The sequence below is a fragment of the Piliocolobus tephrosceles genome, chromosome 12 (assembly GCF_002776525.5).
Source record: "Piliocolobus tephrosceles isolate RC106 chromosome 12, ASM277652v3, whole genome shotgun sequence".
NCBI classification, from domain to species: Eukaryota; Metazoa; Chordata; class Mammalia; order Primates; family Cercopithecidae; genus Piliocolobus; species Piliocolobus tephrosceles.
Window position 1 is genome coordinate 116,970,922 of NC_045445.1, and position 20,383 is coordinate 116,991,304.

A 20,383-nucleotide genomic window follows, 5' to 3' on the forward strand; every position below is an offset into this window, starting at 1 on the left:
TTTTTTTTTTTTTTTTTTTTTTTTTTTTTTTTTTTGGTTTTTTTTCCAGCAGAGAATAAATGGTCATCTCAACATTTGTTTGGTAAAAGAAGCAAATTGATATTAAATTGTATATATATGCATGTTTTTTTCCCTTTCTGATATCTCTGCCTCTTCCTCTCTCTATTATTAAAGGAAGAAATACCCCTGGAAAGCCAATGAGAGAGGTTAGTGAGATTCAGGCTCACGGCCATGGCTTCTGTCTGTCTCATCCTGCTTTTTATGTTTGGCGTTTGTGTAAGAATTGTGTGTGTGCACGCGCATGTGTGTATTACACATTGTGTCATCATGTAAGGATGGTAGTCACCTCTCCACTTGCAGCTCATGAGGAACATTCCTCAAATGTTCATTGCCGTTGTCACCACCATGACGACAAGACTGGGGTTGGGCGAGCAAGAATCTCTTTAAAATGGCAATCCTTTGTAGTCCCTAGGTTGGAATCCTGCAGTTCATCATCTGTTGCCATTTGCAACACAAACAAAATCTTCAAAATAAATTTAGCCTTGAATATAACTGATGAGTCATAAAGCTTTCTTCCACTTCCAGGACCTTAGCATTTTCTGCCAGCGCCCTTAGTTTTTATTCTTCTGGGATGACTTCATTTTGCTTTTGTTTCCTTTTTTCTTGGTTCCTACGCTCTTTCTTTCCCATTTTAGCGAACATTTTTTGAGCACTTACTGTGTGCCAAGCATTGTTCTCAGCACTTGCCATCTTTTTCATCATGTCATCTTCATGACAAACCTGTGAGGTAGGTACTCTTATTAACCCCATTTTACAGATAAGGAGACTGAGTCAATGAGAGAGTAAGCAGTGTGTCCCAGGTGACAGAGCCACCAGGATTTGGATCCAGGCAGTCTGCCTCCAGACCCACGCTCTTAACTCTCATATGAAAGGCTTACATCATCTCAACGTACCCTTCAGAAGATGATCTTTTTTATTTGGTATTTGAAGCCATACAGAACAATAACCAGTTCGATTAAAAAATTAAATATTGGAGTCTTAAGAGTTTTTTTAAATGCCTATTTATGGGTTGAAAGGGATGGGCTGCAGTCTTACCACTGAATGTGGTTTGAGGTTTTACAGTGAAAGATGCTTCTTACTCCTATTCCACCAGAAATATTGTCTGAATATCAAATTACCTAATTAAGTGACTGTTGGGTGACAAAAAATGTTAACTGACAGCCCAAGTAAAAACAAGGTTGTCTTTACTAAGAATTTAATCTGCAGGAGGAGAGAAGGAAAGCTCTCCCATGGGATGGCAGTGTTCTGGGAGACAGGCTGGATGGGTGGAGAGTCCTTATATGAGAAGATTCTGGACTCCTTAGCAATAGGATGGACTAGAGTGACCACTAATTCATTTAAACACAGGAGTCATAATGAAAACTCTGCCAACATCGTGCCGTACAAGTCTAATCAATTTAATGATCCTTCAGTGTGTCTGTGCTAGTGCCTCCTTCCAAGGCTTTGGGCAGTGGGGCCAGGGAGGGAATGGTAGGCTGGGAGGAGACGTTGAGGAAACCTGACTTGGTGAAGCATTGAATGCTCCTGATGGTTTGCCTGGTTCATGTACTTCGTATGTGAGACTTCTTGGGTTCATTCTTATGGTAAGTGCCCCTTAAAATTTATTCATTTTAACTTTTTGTAGAAAAATGCACTATAATTTTGATCACTTTAAACATGTTTCATTCACAAATGAATTTTAGAAAGGGCTAGCATGTGTAATTGAAGTGATACAGGCATTTGCAGACTTGACTACCTGAGGTGTATGGTGTTCAGACAAGTTTCCAGAAGCCAAAGAATCAAAACAATAATGACCTTTTTTAATGCTATGAAAATATCCCAAATGTACAGTAGACCAGATTTTTTTCAGAGATTAAATTATAGAGAAGAAAAGATAAGCAAATTTCACTGTAGTATTGTGGCTTTGCGTTGGCCAACTGAATGCTAACAGTTTATTTGGGAATTGTGTTTTTAAAAATCAGAGCACCAGATTGCTATTGAGGTCTTGGATCTTTGCCAGAAAGTCTCAATTCCAATCACTGTGGAAAACAATTCCCTCAGGCACTGGTGGCGTGTGAGACTAAATGTGTTGCAGTTAGTGCCAACTTGGAAAAACATACAACTGCTAATGTTCAAGGCATAGTGCCTTTGTGTTCAATAATCCTTGCTTAAGAATGGATTAAATTAATTATATAGACATAGTTTTCTGTCACCTTGTGCATGAAGGTGATTGCAAAGGCCTGAATCCTGGCTGCTTTTCAATACCTCTCATACTTCATAGTATGAGATTGTAATTTGGACTTTAGAAAAATCTGTCAGGTAAAATTTATGACCTCCCGAATGCTCTGCCTTACACACATGGGTAATAGAACTAGGATACAAATCTACTTTCTATATTCATGTCACAGTGCAGTCTTACGCCTCCAATGGATTAAAGTATGATTCTTTGGGGCAGTAGTTTGTAAAAGAGATTGACTTCTTTTTTCTGGATCTAATGAAAAACTCCATGGAAAAAAATTAGAATTATTATTCTGGTAAAGCAGGTATTTAGTGAAGTAACCAAAGGCATAATATAGATGATGAGGTGACTCTAAAAGTTATTTTTAAAGCACAAAGATGGCCACAAGGTCATTTGTGAAAATGCAGCAGTTTAAACCAGTTAAAGGCCACCCAACTTTCTGTGGGAGTGTGCATGGCTCATTAAGAATAATGAACCTTGTTTTCCCTGGCAGATTTTTAAATAGCAGATACCCCTAGAACTTACGCTTCTTGAGAGACTCAAGAATTTTCCTTCCAGGTAGTAACTGAACACCATTTCAAGGAAGAGAAGCACCGCTCGCTTGACTATATAATCTATAAATGCATTTACTTGTTTTATTATATTTTGAACTGCCATCTACATCCCCTAGCACACAGCCTAAAAAGACAGTTTTTGATTATCGATAAGCTGACAGGAAAAAAAAGAGGTTTCCCCCTTTTTTGTTGATGTTTTGTAATATGTTTTCTAGCTACTGTGGGTCATGAGAAATACTTCGAATTACATTCAGGCATCAGGCTGTAAAGGTCTTGGGCTTTGTTTTGACTGATTTTGTTAATAACTGTAAAGATTGCTAGTAATTAAAAATTCGCAGTTAGTCCATCTATTTTCAGTTTATGCATGAATAATTATGCAGATTTCCCAGGGTTGCTGGACAGTCAAAAATAGATACAGGGGAAGCCCTCCAGCTTGGTAGCAGCAGTTACATATTTGTACTCTTGAGCTCTAAGGAGCAGCATAGGCCCCACTGTGTCATCTTCCTGTGGTTTTTATGGCACAGAAAGCCAAAAATGATTTCAATTCTTCACTGAGGGCTGCCAAACTATTGGTCCACTTTATGAATAGTGCATATGCTTTGTTAAAAATGTTTATACTTGCAGTCTCAACCAAAATCCAAAGCGATTTTCTAAAATACAATTCTCCATGAAATTCTTTGCACTAATAAAGCACAAGAAGATATACAAACTTGGTCACCTTAATAGAAATGCCTGAATAACATGTTAAACAAGTCTTCAACTGATCTGGTGCCATCACTGTGTAAGTAAGTGCCTGCCCATGTAATCCTCTTCAGATCTTCCCATATTTTGTAGAGAAGATAGATATGTGTCTTGAAATATTAAAACAATACTCTCCCTAGTCTATCTTTAATTTATATTGGGATTTTAACAATTATTATGGGGATCTGTAAAGTTGATACATGGCAAGGTAGTAATAGCCTAGTAAAGCATTTCAGTTCCAAAGACAATACATGAATAGTGGAAGGATTTACCAATGTGCAATAATTAAAATTAATTAGCAATATAAAACTATGGGACATAGATGAAAAGGCAAGCCATAAAGTATGTCTCAGATTATCTTACTGTAAATCTGAATTTTGCTACAAAGTACCCAGGGACATTATGCTGTTCTTTTTTTCCATGCTGGGAGATTCTCCATGCTGGGAGATTCGTGCTAGGTCATGCTGCATTATTATTTAAAAGGCTATCGTGATTGATAGTTAGTTAACCCTCATTTAGGAGGCGATCTAAGACGGATTCACAGAATACCCAAACGCATACAATATATGTTGGTCACCTTATAATTAGGCTCTAGAGTAATTTGGAATGGGAAGTAATTTTTATTCTGAGGTGTCCTAATTCAAATGTTAATAGTGCATAGTGCACCAAAAGGTCAATTCAAGAGTTTATTATTTTTCAACCCAAGTAAAAGCAGAGAGCAAATGGCCACCTCCACCATAGCCTCAGAAGCAAGCCAACAGCCTGAAACGGCTTTGCTTTGAAATGAAAATTCGTGTGATGGGGGTAATATTGGAAGTAATGGTGTGGTAGTTGTGAGGGTGACAGAGGCAGTGATGGTGGTTTGATAGATAGTAAAAAACATTAGTACAAGTAGAGAGTAAGGAAGTAATCACTCATAGTCAAGGTGGAAAAGATGTATCCCATCACGGAATATTCCTGTTCTGATTGATAGAAATCTTGTGCTTATCTGTGGAATTCTTTTGATATATATTTACATTGGGAACATGAGGAGTGTAGCTTGACATTTTTCCATTTAAATACCAGTAGCCTGCTCCAACATTAAGCTGATACTAACAAACAAACAACGTGTAATGGCTTCATTAACAAGGCTTTGCTTCTTCCTGGAAACTGGTGAAAATCAGACCTTGTTGTGTATACCCTCGATGCAGCTTCTGTGTTGTCTTCACCCAGAAATGGGGAATGATTTCCCAAATGGCAAAGAAACAGAGTGATGCTATCTGGACCTGTTGTAAAGTCTGTCTGTCTGTCTTTGTTTTCCAGGACACAATGTAGGAAGTCTTTTCCACATGGCAGATGATTTGGGCAGAGCGATGGAGTCCTTAGTATCAGTCATGACAGATGAAGAAGGAGCAGAATAAATGTTTTACAACTCCTGATTCCCGCATGGTTTTTATAATATTCATACAACAAAGAGGATTAGACAGTAAGAGTTTACAAGAAATAAATCTATATTTTTGTGAAGGGTAGTGGTACTATACTGTAGATTTCAGTAGTTTCTAAGTCTGTTATTGTTTTGTTAACAATGGCAGGTTTTACACGTCTATGCAATTGTACAAAAAAGTTATAAGAAAACTACATGTAAAATCTTGATAGCTAAATAACTTGCCATTTCTTTATATGGAACGCATTTTGGGTTGTTTAAAAATTTATAACAGTTATAAAGAAAGATTGTAAACTAAAGTGTGCTTTATAAAAAAAAGTTGTTTATAAAAACCCCTAAAAACACACACACACACACATACACACAACTTTGAGGCAGCGCATTGTTTTGCATCTTTTGGTGTGATATCCATATGAAATTCATGGCTTTTTCTTTGTTTGCATATTAAAGATAGATAGGACTTCCTCTAACACCACCAAATGACTACTTCACACTGCTCATTTGAGAACTGTCAACTGAGTGGGGCGGGCTGTGAGTTTTTATTTTATATATCTATATGTCTATAAGTATATAAATACTATAGTTATATAGATAGATATGAATTAATTTCTATAGACTTTTTCCATTTTTTAAATGTTCGTGTCACTTCCTAATTAATAGAAAAAAAGAAAGAAATTACTTCTAGTCACCCAGGCTTACCTGCTTGGTCTAGAATGGATTTTTCCCTGGAGCCGGAAGCCAGAAGGAAACTACCACACTAAAACATTGTCAAACAAACATTGTCTACAGCTCCAGATGTTCCTCATTTTAAACTTTCCACTGACAACTAGAGTAGAGTATTGAATTTTTTTAAAGGGAACGTGAATGAATACACAGGACTTATTATATCAGAGCAATCGGTTGGTTGGTTGAGTGACTGATTGATTGATTGATATATTCATTCAGCTTCCTGCTGCTGGCAGTGCCACGATTTAGATTTAATGATGCTTCAGTGGAAATCAATCAATCAGAAGGTATTCTGACCTTCTGAGCATCCAAAGGTATTTTTCACTCCCAAGCAGTAGCGGGATGATGACAGGGCTGGAGGGCTATGGATTTCCAGCCCATCCCTGTGACGGTGTAGGCCACTCTTTAACTGAAGGACTGGATGATTGTTCATAACACATAAAGTTCTCTGTAATTAATTACAACTAAATTATCATGCCCTCTTCTTACAGTCAAAAGGAAGTGGGTGGTTTTGTTTTTGTTGCTGTTTTTTTAGCTCTCTTTTCCCATGCCGGATGAGTTTTTAAATGCCACAAGACAATTTAAAATAAACTTTGGGAAAAGGTGTAAGACAGTAGCCCCATCACATTTGTGATACTGACAAGTATCAACCCAGAAGCCCATGAACTGTGTTTCTCCCTCCTTTGCATTTCTCTGCGAGTAATTCCACACAGGTCTGTAAGTAAGAAGGCAAATGGATTCAAATGTTACAAAAGTAAAAGCTACTCCAAACCCTTCTTGGGGGATTAGACAGGTTAAAAAATATATAAACAAACAAACAAACAAACACTGCTCAAAAATTGGAGAAAAGCTCAAGAGGAAAAGCTAAGGACTGGTAGGAAAAAGCTTTACTCTTTCATGCCATTTTATTCCTCTTTGATTTTTAAATCATTCATTCAATAGACATCACCGTGTGACCTATGATTTTGCAAATCTGTTACCTCTGACATCAAGTGTAATTAGCTTTTGGAGAGTGGGTTTTGTCCATTATTTTGTTAATAATAATTAATTAACATCAAACACAGCTTCTCATGCTATTTCTACCTCACTTTGGTTTTGGGGTGTTCCTGATAATCGTGCACACCTGAGTTCACAGCTTCACCACTTGTCTACTGCGTGATTTTTCTTTCTTTTTCCTTTATAATTTTCAAAAGAAAACCCAAAGCTCCAAGGTAACATATTACATGAAGATTTGGTTTTTGTCTTGCATTTTCTTTCCTTTATGTGACGCTGGACCTTTTCTTTCTTTACCCAAGGACTTTTAAAACAAACTAAAAGATTTAAAACAAGGGGTTACTTTACATCCTACTAAGAAGTTTAAGTTTCATTCTAAAATCAGAGGTAAATAAATAGAGTGCATAATTTTGTTTTAATCTTTTTGTTTTTTCTTTTAGACATTAGTTCTGGAGTGAGTCTGTCATAATATTTGAATAAAAATTGAGAGCTTTATTGCTGCATTTTAAGCATAATTTGGACATTATTTCGTGTTGTGTTCTTTATAACCACCAAGTATTAAACTGTAAATCATAATCAATGTAACTGAAGCATAAACATCACATGGCATGTTTTGTCATTGTTTTCAGGTACTGAGTTAGTTCTTACTTGAGTGAGTATCATAATATATTGTGTTTTAACACCAACACTGTAACATTTACTAATTATTTTTTTAAACTTCAGTTCTACTGCATTTTCACAACATATCAGACTTCACCAAATATATGCCTTACTATTGTATTATAGTACTGCTTTACTGTGTATCTCAATAAAGCACGCAGTTATGTTACAAAAAAGTGTTGACTGGACTGCAGTACTTTGTTTTTATTTTAATTTAGTTATTTACTTTTTAAATAGGTAATACATGCATATGAGTAAACAACTATAATCTAGAAAGACAGTGAAAAGACTCCCAACTACCCTTTCCCCTATATCATCCTCATTGCCCTGAGTAGACATTATTAATTTCTTATTTAGTCTTCCAAAGTGTCTTTATTATTATATAAGCAATTAAAATATATCTTCCTTTTTTTTTTTTCTATTATTTCACAGGATATAGCATTCTCTGTACCCAGTTATGTGCCTTACTTGTTTAAATTTAAATATGGACTCAAGAAATCTTTCTTTCATTTAAATACACAAAATACTTTCTCATTCTTTTTTATAGCTGTATAATATTTCATTATGTGTTCACAGGCTATTTTATTTAAGCAATTCCCTTTGGTGGGATATGTAGTCTGTTTTCAGTCTTTTGCTATAACAAACAATATTGCACATTTCTCATTACATCATTTCATTTGTGCACAAACATATCTGTGGGATACTTCCTAGAAGTGAACTTCCTAGAAGTGAGATGGCTGGGTCAAAGGGAGTAAGCATTTGTAGATTGGGAGATATCAAGATACATTTTGAGCAGTGATAGTCATAGTGTTTGTTGTGTTTGTTTGTTTGTTTTTTGTTTTAATAATGACAAGTATATTAAGTCAGTTTGCAATTCATACTTTGCTTCTCAAGAGAATTTCATATCACTTCTATTCTTGTTAATGTCACCAGACTTACTTAAGAGGATGCATGAGTAGTAAGAGACACCTAAAACGATGTCTCAGAACTGGTTCCAGGGAAGACTCCCTTACCATAGTCAACCACCACCACGGGAGAACCTCTCCTTTGCCCCTGCCCTGCTCTGTTTCTTGCCGTAGCTGCAAAGGAGGCTGAGAAAGTGGGTAGCAATGTCAGCACTTCTTAGGGAGAGGCTATCTTTACCTATTCCCAAGGTTCATGGTTGGGAGGGGTTCCCACAACAGTGTGCAGATACTGGTGAGCCAAAGGAATAACATAAGTCCACTAGGTGCAGCCTAGCCTAGTGATTTTGGAAATAACAGGAGATGATCCATCTCATTAGAAATGATGTTAGTAGATGTGGCATCTCTGCTGTGAATCACTTGCTCAATTTTTTGAGAGTAGGGTGATGATGCTCACCCAAGTGACTACCACATCAAAACACTGCCCTTGACAATTTTGATCCTATTTAAATAAACAAGTCATTTATCCTTCCCACCATTACCCCAACCTACCTTTGTTTGAAACACCCAGACTGGCTGTTCTGGTGACACTTAAGGATGTCACCAAGGAATCTGCAACACTTCACCACGTCTAAGACCACCGTGTGTGGATGATTCTGAGGAAGGCATTTGGTTTTCCATTCCATACTTGGCACACACTAGAAGAGACAGAATTAATTCAGTTAAAAATTAAAATGGATCAAGCTGGCACAGATTATGCACCGGCAAGCAAAATGTGCGTTTGGGAGAAAGCACCAAGACTAATGGATGTGTTCTGTAGAGCTGCAATGGGATTTCCCTTAATTTGTAATGCTCTAATGGTGGAATGAATACAAAGGCAGGCACTGGCACACTTGCAAAGACTTTGCCTTCAAATTAAGTGTAGGAAGGACACGAATCAAATTCTTTCCCACAGTAGCAAAGCCATTGGAGTAGGAACTATAAACATGCTCTTCAATGCCCCTTGCACGTCAGTGTACTGTGATCTCATGGACTTAACTGACAACACAAGAGTGGCAGCATGCCCAGCATTCCACAATAAACAATATTGTGTGAATGTGTAAAGTTTAGGGATGTCTGAGAGTAGCTTTTGCGTACAGAAAAGGTTATCTACAGTAACTTGAGGTTTAAATGTTATATGTACATACATATGTATGTACATGTGTGTATTTTATATACATTCAGGATTTTAGCTCTTCCATATGTTTATTTTGAAATAATTCAAACAAGAAAAACTGAAACAAAAGAAAAATTGCAAGAACAGTACAAAGAAAGAACCCACATATACCCTTTACCCAGGTTAATGAATTGTTTACATTTTGCTTCATTTACTTTACTGTTCTCTCAATGAATAGATGATAGTTTTTTCTGAGCCATTTTAAGAATAAAGTTGTAGACATCATGCCTCCTTACATTTAAATACATCATGTACATTTCCTAATATCTACATTCTCTTGCATAACCATAGTACAATTATCAAAATAAAAAAATTATATATAGCTATCATCTACTCTACAGTCCATATTCAACCAAATATTGTCAATTGTGCCAATGATGTCTTTTATCATTATATATCTTTCCCTAGTCTGGCATCTAATTCATGATTTCGTGACATTTAGTTGTCATATCTCTTTAATCACCTTTGATCCGGAACAGTGTCTCTGCCTTTCTCTGTCTTCAAAGACCTTGACATTTTTAACAGTACAAGACAGTTACTTTGTAGGATGTGCATCAATTTAGGTTTGTCTGATGTATTCTCATGGTTTAGATTCAGGGTATGCATTTTTGTCAGGAATACTACACAAACAATGATGTGTCCTCAGCATGTGACAGCAGGAGGCACATTCCCATTCTTGGTGCTGTTAACACTGATCATTTGGTAAAGGTGGTGTCTGCCAGCTTTCTCCACTTGGTATACATTTTAAAACCTAATTTTTCATACATCTTTAGGTTCAACTTAGAAATTTTATTTTTAGATATATAAATGTAGACAATTTGTATGAAGTAAGAACACTTTTAGTGAGCAGACTTAGCCATGTTGAGTAGTCTGAATTTTTTTGTTCTAAGCTGCATCTATACACTTAACGTGCTTTATTTTCAAGCCTATCTAGTATCTCACAGGGAAGACCAACGCCAACCAACAGCACCTCCACCATACCTAACTCACATATATCGAGACAAATTAAACATATAAATATAGTGAATCTCAATTCCTCTGAAACATTCCAATAGCATATACTGTATGAGTTAAGTCCAACTTTTTAAATTCATTTTGAAATCACATGTGTAAAAGTACACATTTTACATTGGAACCTAAGACTTCTCTCTCCAATTTGCTAATATGTCAAATTGCCACAAACATCTTAAGCACTTTAAACAAACACAGATTATGCCTAAATTCAACATAAAAGTATTAAAACCAACAGTTAGGTTTACTCCACCATCTCTTTGTTTCATTTTAAAACTTCCTAGGCTTTCAAGACTTATTCGATAAGGTGTGTATTAAAATGTGACCCAGGAGTGCTAAAGTCTTTGAATCTCATAGTTTTGAGGGTGGCCACATGAGGTCTGTAGGCTTCAGCCTCCTGCGGTTATTCAAGGATGCCCTTCAATTGATAATAAATTTATCTGTGTGCCACAATGTGAAAACATTTGGGAAACTCTGCACTAAGAGAATACTTTTATCATCATAACAAGAGTTGAGGTTACTGGCTCAACAATTCCTATCCATACTAAAATTAAGCATCCTGGGCATGTTGACAATTTTTATCAGCCAAAAATTTGTGACTGGACTGAGTAACTCTTTTGATGCCACAGAAGGATAATCACTCAATCCCTTTTTAAAGTCAATAAGACAATTGGGGGACTCCAAGCCTGTACTTTCCAGATATGATTGATTTCACACACTGTTTTCCTGGGTTCGATTTCCCCCTTTATACCTCTGTGGGTAGCTGCAAGCCCCTATACCAGGACTCCCCTAAGTCCTAGTTTGCCTACTTCATTCATGGCTACGTCTGCTGCCTTGGCATCATTATTAATAGCACCCTTTCACTCTCAATGCCCTGGTTAGTAGGTACCTAACATCTTTCAAACACACTGTTTCTCAATAGAAGTGTTGTTGGTATTTGGGTTGGGACAATTCTTCATTATGCACAACTGTCCCTCACTTTGTAGTTCTCCCAGTCACTGTGATGACAAACCTGCCTCAATACATTTCCAAATGCCTCCTAGGGAAGCAGTAGAAAATTGCTGATTCTCTTTACTGCCTGAATACAGGCTGTGTTCTTTTCATACTCTCCCCAACTGGCAAGCTCCAGCTCTTAGAGATATTTTAATGGCATTAGTTCTCGCATACCTTTCCTATTTTGTCCAGCCCTCCAGTCACTTCTCTAAAGTAATTTAATGATACTACCCTAGCTGAAAACATTGGCCATCATATAAAAGCCAGCAAATAAAGAAGTATTTTTCGACAGTAGAGAAAGAAGCTATCCCCATTCATTTGCATTCATTTAACTCTTGGTGTTTTGAGCTTGTAGATATACCCCAGCCACATCCCCTCTTGTCTTCAGAGACAGTGCATCCATACCCTTGCTTCTGGGAATATGAGCTGCTGATGGCTCACAGCTGTGTCCCTCTCAGGACACCGAACTGTCAGGACAGAGAACTGTCTTGCCCAAGGTAACACCACCTGTCACAGGGAAATCACCTGGGCCAATACTGGCTGATGTAGAAAAACAAAAACCCAGTCCCCTTGCCTCAATTTGGGACAATTCTGAAGGGCCATCCCAGCTCTGGAGCACCGCCTGGAATCCACCAAGGCCTTAGTTGTAATCACTTCATAGTTCAGCTTCTCCTCTGCCCTTCCTGCCTTCTCACTTTCCTCAGGTATCTCTGTTATAAGCACCCCGCCCCCAGTAAACCTTCTGCAGAGAATACTCCATCTCAAAGACTGCTTTGAGGGAATCCAGTCTAAAACATTGCTGTTTGTTTCACTGAGAAAGAGTTGTGAAACAAAAAAGGAACCTAAGCCATTCTACCTCTCTCTCCATCCTGCTGCTTACTACAGCCAGACTGCCCCTTCCAACTGCTTGGAACTGCGAGCCTAGCCTTCTTCACTCACTGCTGCATTGTTTTTAAAATAAAACAAAAAAGATGATATACAAATATTTTACATCTTTATGGGGCTACATGTGAGATTTTGTTATATGCATAGAATGTGTTATGATCAAGTCAGGGTATTTGGTGTGTCCATAACCTTAAGGTAATCATTGATATGTGCTGGGAACATTTTAATTTCTCACTTAGCTACTTTTAAATATACAATACATTGTTGCTAAAAGTTGGTCTGCTTAAAAAAAAAAAAAAAAATTTAGAGACGAAGTCTCACTATGTTGCCCAGGCTGAACTCAAACTCCTGGGTTCAAAGGAGCCTCCCATCCTCCTGCCTCAGCCTCCTGAGTAGCTGAGCCATGCCCAGCTCACTGCTGCATTCTTATTCTTCAAGGTTTCATGGCAACAGTCACGTTCCACACATCAGCATCCTTTCCTTCCTCCATCCTAAGTCGAAACAGCCTGCTTCTCCAAAGCTTACTCACTCATGGTTGCTACCACCAAAATGCTTATGTGTACTGTTCATGCATATGTGCTTACATTTTTTACAGTCTATTCCCCGACCTCTTAACATTGGTATTCCCTAAGGCTAAGTTCTTGGACCTCTTTTCATTTATGTTTACACTTGCCACCTTGGTAGTCTCATTCGGTCTCAGGGCTATAGATACCTTCTACATCATGATGACTCCACGATTTGTATCTCTAACCAGAACTTCACCCATGAACTCCCGACTTGGAGATCCAGCAGCTTCCTCAACAACTCCACTTAAAGGTCTAATAGTCTTCTCTAACTTGTCATATCTAAGAGCAAGTTCCTGATCAACCCAATGCCACCACCTCCCATCACTATCTAAAATGTTCTCTCCCCAAGCCATTCATGGCAAGCCTATCCTTCCAGTTGCTCAGGTCAAAAACTTTAAATACTCTTGACTCCTTTTCTTTCGCACCCACAACCATCACATCAGCAAATTCAATTTGGCCCTCCCTTTAAAACAGATGAGAACCTGGCCACTTGTCCTCATCTCTACTTTCACTGCACTGGTCCGAGATATCATAATCACTGTGCTGCCAAATCATTACAATAGCATTTAGCTGGCCTCCCAACTTCTACCCTTTCTTCCTTCAGTCTATCCTCAACACAGCAGCCAGGGTGATCCTATGAAGGCATAATAAGGTCTTGTCACTTGTTGGCTTAAAATCAACTAATGGCTTCGAATCCGAAAATAAAAGCCAAAGTTCTTCTAGAGTTTGAGGGGTTCCTATACGATCTGACCCATAACACTCTGTCTTCCTCCTTGCTACCCTTCCTCTCCTTCACTCTACTCCATCCATGTACCTGATGCTTTATTGTTTCTCAAACACACCAGCCAGTTCTGACCTCAAAGCCTTCATGTTTGCTGTTTTCTCCACTCAGCATGCTCTACCCTAGCTGCCTGTTTCATTGGCTTCCTCATTTCTTTGAAGTCTTTACTCAGAACACCTCGGTCAGATCTCTCCTAGCCAGTATTTAGAACTGCAGCTCCCAACACTACCTTTCCCTGTCCCAGCTCTATTATTCTACACTACATTTATTACCAGCTGGCATACGATGATTCTTTACTTGTATATTTTGTGTATCATCTGTCTCTCCTCTGACTAGAATGTAAAGTTTGGGAGGGTAGGGATTTGGGTCAGCTTGCTCACTACATTATAGTCCAGAGCACCTAGGACTCCTGGCACAAAGGATGTTTTCAGAGTGAATGGCTGAACTATGGAGGAGACAATAAAGTACACAAGAAAAGTGACACTTGGGGATTTCATATTCTAACTTTTCTTTCCTAGGCATTAGTCATGTTCTTTTTATGGGTGGTGTTCAGAACTCCAGGATGAATAAGACAGCTCAGGAACATTACAGCAGAGAGTCAGAGATATGGCTGTTTAAGAAATAAGACCCTAAAAGAAATAAATAAGAGAATTGAAATTTCATATACAAGGCAAAAAAATAAAACTGTGTGGTGATTTAACATCTTACATTGAAGGTGATGACCAGTTGTTCTCCAGTTCTACTGAGGAGACAATCAAAGAAAAAGAGTTTAAAGCATAGCTTGAAGAATTTGGGATGCTATACAAGGAAGAATTCAATAACAACCACCCTGGTTAAATTCTGAATGCAGTAGATTCACCTTTCTCTGGAAGCTTTTATAGAAGGACAGATTCCCCTTCAAGTCTGATCCTATACAATAGCAATGTGGGCAAGGTAAAAGCTAAAACAAGAATGTAAAATGGCTTGATTACCAACCTTTCCTTCCTCTGATCTTTTCTTTTCTTTGTGAGAGGGACGCAGGGTCTCACTCTGTCACCCAGGCTGGAGTGCAATGGCACGATCTCAGCTCACTGCAACTTCCACCTCCCAGGTTCAAGCAATTCTCCTGCCTCAGCCTCCTGAGTAGCTGGGATTACAGGCATCTGCCACTGCACCCAGCTAACTTTTTTTATTTTTAGTAGAGATGGGGGTTTCACCATGTTGGCCAGGCTGGTCTTGAACTCCTGACCTCAGGTGACCCACCCACCTCGGCCTCTCAAAGTCCTGGGATTACAGGTGTGAGCCACCACCCCGGCCTTCCTCTAATCCTTTAGCTTGTCTTTTGCTGTCTTGTTTAGCTGAATGGCTTGTCTAAGCCTGGCCTTTTTCACATATGATAGGACCTTCTGCTCCATGTTACACAACAGGTAGCACCAATGCCCCATTCTGGCATTTTGCTTAAACACAGGTCAAAAACTATGCCTTTAAAGTGATTATAGATTCTTCCTTAAGTCTTTCCTCAATATCCTAGCCTCCTACCATGTTTCTCTGAAAAATTTTTGGCATCCTAAAATGGTACCATGATTCTAAAACTGACATAGTGGTACAAAACCTGATCTGTTTATATATGTGTGACATATACAAGTCATCAAAAATTGTAACTGTAAAGTAGGTATTAAGCAGTTTTTCTAATTCTAAAATCACAACAGTTTAAACAACCGTGTCAATATTCAGTAAATAAGCATTCACTCAGTTTCTACTTCAGGCCACGCACTTAGGATATTAAGTTAAAAGGGGATCTGTGTGTCCTGTTTTGTGCCTCACAGTCTGCTAGAGGAGACAGGTGAGAAATATTTGCCATAGGTCATGATATATGACTCACACAAGCTAAAGCAGTAGCACAAGGAGGGTGTCCTAATCAAATATGGAGAAATCAGGCAAAATTTTAAAGAGAAAATCCCTACACTGAATCAAATAATCACATTTGCAAGCACTATGTTAATATTCTTTCATGAGTTTTGTTTGGAAAAGACCTTTCCAATTAATCTGGTCTTGAGAGTAAATTAACGCTCCCTGCAGCATATGATGGTCATGAAAAGATACTATATGGAATTGGCAGCCAGATGTCTAATGAAGTTATACGCAGCCCAAGGATTATAATTGCCAATAAAAAATTCCACATTTCTGGCCACATTTAGCAAAGATTATTTAACAGACATGCATTACTACAAGCAGCCTGAGTCCACCAACATCCCCATCTGAATACCAACCAAAAAGAGCATTGCTGTACAACAAAACATATGTAGTAGATCTTAGTCACTTTTTGGTTGAATTTAATTCTTACATAAACTAATCAATAAATTAAGCACATAATATATTTGTGTGTTTGACAGATTTGTACGACCCTTCTTCATCAAAAAGGCAGCATATTTGGAACTTTCTATTAAACATAGCAGATTTCTAAACTATGAAAAAATAGAGAAGAAATGAAAGATTCATATTTATAGTAAGAATTGTTATGCTAATTGTTAGTTATTCGTGTTCTGTACTATTTTTTGCTTTCTACTGAATAGTCATTATCTTACTCCATGTTTCTCTTTCAAATCGTTTGGAAAATTCAAAATGAAGAAGCTGAATAAGGAAATATGCTTATCTGCATATCTAATATGCATTCTGAAGTGTCAAATTAAAGTGACCATATAAGTCCTGCCCAACTCAAAACCAAGTGGAGTTATAAAAGTTTCTTTGGAAGATGATGCAGTTAGGAGAAGTTAGATTTTGCTACAATAACAAGTAGACACCAAAATCTCAGTCACTAAACCCAACAAAGGTTTATTTCTCATCCACTTCACTGCCCAGAAGCCAGGCTTCTTCATTCTTACAAATCCATCATTTTGGAGGCCTTCAAGTCCAGTCACATGGACCAGAAATGAGAATACACAGAAGGTAGACTCATGGAAGGGACAGATCTACCTGTTCAAATTCTCATCAGCCAGAATTCAATCACAATTTCCCAATCTACCTTCAAGGAGGGCTAGGAAATAAAGTCTTTCTGGGTGCTCAGGTAAAGGAAATGTATTGGCAAACGTCTAGCCAGTCTTGATACAGAGAAAAAGAACCTAAAATACACTTTTGTATTCAAATTATGTTATATATTATTATTAGCTGCTCTATTCAACCCAACTCAAAATGCAACTGAAGAATAATGTTAATAGAGTAACAGCTCCAAGACTTCAATGGCATCTCTCTAGCCACTGAAAACTCATTAATAGTCATGACAGAGGTTCTGTACTCCATACATTTATTCATCTTTCATCCAGAAAATATTTTGCCAATCTGTGGTAAGCACCATTATAGGCACTTAAAAGAAAGAAAGAAAGAAAGAAACAAAGATTGGATGATTAGATCTAGTTTCTAGTTATTTCTTTCAGTGGCAATAATGAACTCTAATCAGACTGAAATAAGTACTGGGGCCCTTTCAGGAACTGCAGATAGATCAGTGTGGCTAGAACAGAGTGGGAAGAACTCCTAGTTCTTGGTGGACTAAGAAAGGGGGAAGCAGTTCTCAGAAGGCACTGTCTGCCATGCTGATAACAATTTGGGCCTTAAATGGGAACGTACTGAAAAAATTTGAGCACATGAGTAACAAGACCAGATGAGTGCTTTTGAAAGACCACTCAGACTGCCTGCTGCATGAAAAGTGAACTAGCAGGACACAAGGAGAAGGCTGTAACTACTACATGGCTGCCACTGTTTTGTCATCAAGTAGAAAGTGAACTAGCAGGACACAAGGAGAAGGCCATGACTACTACATGGCTGCCACCATTTTGTCATCAAGGACATTTTGATGGAGCCGCATTGACCTGGACATTTTGACATGCAGGCAGTATTAAAAAAGCAAATCATTCTCTATTTTCAAAATAAAAATTTCTCTGTTGTTTTCCTCCTTCCATTTATATGCTCATTGTGAAATATACAGAAAATACATGGACTTACAAAGGAAAAGTAAAAATCACCCATAATCCACTGCCTGGAGAAAACTGCTGTTAAAATATTCAGTGTATATGTTTCCACAACTTTCCCCATGCATACTTTTTCTAAGATAAATGTGATAAAGACAGAAATGAAGGTGTAACCTGCTTTCTTTAACAATGCATTCTGAACATTTTTCTAAAGTAGTACATATAGTTTGTGTCCTAGTCTATTCTGTGTTGCTATAAAAATACTTGAGACTGGGTAATTTATAAGAACAGAGGTTTATTTAGCTCATGGCTCTGCAGGCTTAGAAGTTCAAGGGCAATGGTCCTGGTTTCCAGCAAGGGCTTTTGTGCTGCATCACAAAATGGCTGAGGTCAAAAAGGAAGTGGACATGTACAAAGAGGATACCCTCAAAAGTGTCCTGGCTTTATAACGACCTACCCTTGAGGGAACTGATCTGTTCCTGCAAAAACTAATTCAGCCTCATGAGAGTGATAACTCATTACCATGAGAACAGCAGCAAGCTATTCATGAGGGATCCACCTCCATAACCCAAACACCTCCCACTAGGCCACAACTCCCAACACTGTCACACTGGGGATCAAATTTCAAAATGAGTTTTGGTAGGGACAAACAAACCATATTGAGACCATAGCATTTCACCCTTGGTCGCCCAAAACTCATGTCCTTCTCACATGCAACATACAATAATTCCATCCAAATAGTCCCAAAGTCTTAATTTGTTCCAGCAGCAATTTAAAAATCCAAAGTCCAAAGTTTCATCTGAAACTCAAGTTCCTTCTAGCTATAAGCCTATAAAATAAAATGAAATAAAATAAAAAACAAGTTATTTACTTCTATGATAAATAGAAGTGGTATTTATCATAGAAGTAAATAACTTGGTTTTTTTGGTGGTACCAGCATTGGGTAAACATTCCCATTCCAAAAGGCAGAAATCAGTCAAAAGAAAGGGGTAACAGGCACAGGCCCCACCTCAGTCTGAAACCCATCAGGGCAGACATTAAATCTTAAAGCTCCAAAATATTCTTAGTCCATGTTCTGCTTCCTGGGCACACTGGGGCAAAAGTTGGGATCCCAACGCCTTGGGCAGCCCCGTCCCCATGTCTTTGCTGGATGCAGCCCATGTGGCTGCTTTCTCAGCTTGAAGTCAAACTCAAGAGTTTTTCTAGGCTAAGGTGGCACACTGCCAGGTGGCTCTATAATTCTGGGGTCCCCACATCAGCTCTACTCTCTCAGCTCTACTAGGTGGTGCCCCATGGGTACTCTCTGTGGTGGCTCTGCCCCTGTTGCAAGCTTCCGCTTGGACTTCTAGGCTCTCAGATACATCCTTTGAAATCTAGGTGGAAGTTGCCAAGCCCCCAAGGCCCTTGCATTCTAGATCCCTGCAGACTTAACCCTGTGGGAAAGCCATCAAGGCTTACCACTTGCACTCTCTGGGGAGGCCAGGATATGAGTAGCAGCATCCTGAGGCAGCACCCCAGGCCTGTCCACAAAACCATTCTGTCCTCATAGGCCTCATAATGGGAGAGGCAATCTTAAAGACCACTGAAATGCCTTCTGGGCCCTTTTTTCCATTGTTCTGAGTATTAATTAGCACCTGGTTCCCTTTTATCTGTGCTAATCTCCTTAGCAAGCAGTCACTGGGCTGCACCTTTGGATTCCTCTCCTAAAAATGCTCTTTCATTCTCTACCACATGGCCAGGCTCTGAAATTTCCAAATTTATACACATTGCCTCCCTTTTAATTATACATTCCACCTTTAGGTCATTCTTCTATTGCCACGACTGAGTGTAAGCTTTTAAAAGTAATCACACCCGTTTTTTTTGTTTTTTTTTTTTTTTTTTGGTTTTAGCTCATTTTATTTTTACTTTTTTTTTTTTTTTTATACTTTAAGTTCTAGGCTACATGTGCATAACGTGCAGGTTTGTTACATATGTATACTTGTGCCATGTTGGTGTGCTGCACCCATCAACTCGTCAGCACCCATCAATTCGTCATTTATATCAGGTATAACTCCCAATGCAATCCCTCCCCCTTCCCCCCTCCCCATGATAGGCCCCAATGTGTGATGTTCCCCTTCCCGAGTCCAAGTGATGTCATTGTTCAGTTCCCACCTATGAGTGAGAACATGCGGTGTTTGGTTTTCTCTTCTTGTGATAGTTTGCTAAGAATGATGGTTTCCAGCTGCATCCATGTCCCTACAAAGGACGCAAACTCATCCTTTTTTATGGCTGCATAATATTCCATGGTGTATATGTGCCACATTTTCTTAATCCAGTCTGTCATAGATGGACATTTGGGTTGATTCCAAGTCTTTGCTATTGTGAATAGTGCCGCAATAAACATACGTGTGCATGTGTCTTTATAGCAGCATGATTTATAATCCTTTGGGTGTATACCCAGTAGTAGGATGGCTGGGTCATATGGTACATCTAGATCTAGATCCTTGAGGAATCGCCATACTGTTTTCCATAATGGTTGAACTAGTTTACAATCCCACCAACAGTGTAAAAGTGTTCCTATTTCTCCACATCCTCTCCAGCACCTGTTGTTTCCTGACTTTTTAATGATTGCCATTCTAACTGGTGTGAGATGGTATCTCATTGTGGTTTTGATTTGCATTTCTCTGATGGCCAGTGATGATGAGCATTTTTTCATGTGTCTGTTGGCTGTATG

General features: G+C 38.4%; 1 protein-coding gene across 1 annotated transcript in view; it reads left to right on the plus strand.

The window, feature by feature from the left end:
- DMD (dystrophin) overlaps nt 1–7,553 on the plus strand; it is a 2,292,995-nt gene extending 2,285,442 nt beyond the window's left edge. Inside the window, 2 exon segments of the mRNA XM_026451980.1 lie at nt 175–206; nt 4,876–7,553. Of these exon segments, the coding sequence (XP_026307765.1) occupies nt 175–206; nt 4,876–4,887 (44 nt within the window). The 3' untranslated portion in view covers nt 4,888–7,553.
- Nucleotides 7,554–20,383: the final 12,830 nt, after the last annotated feature.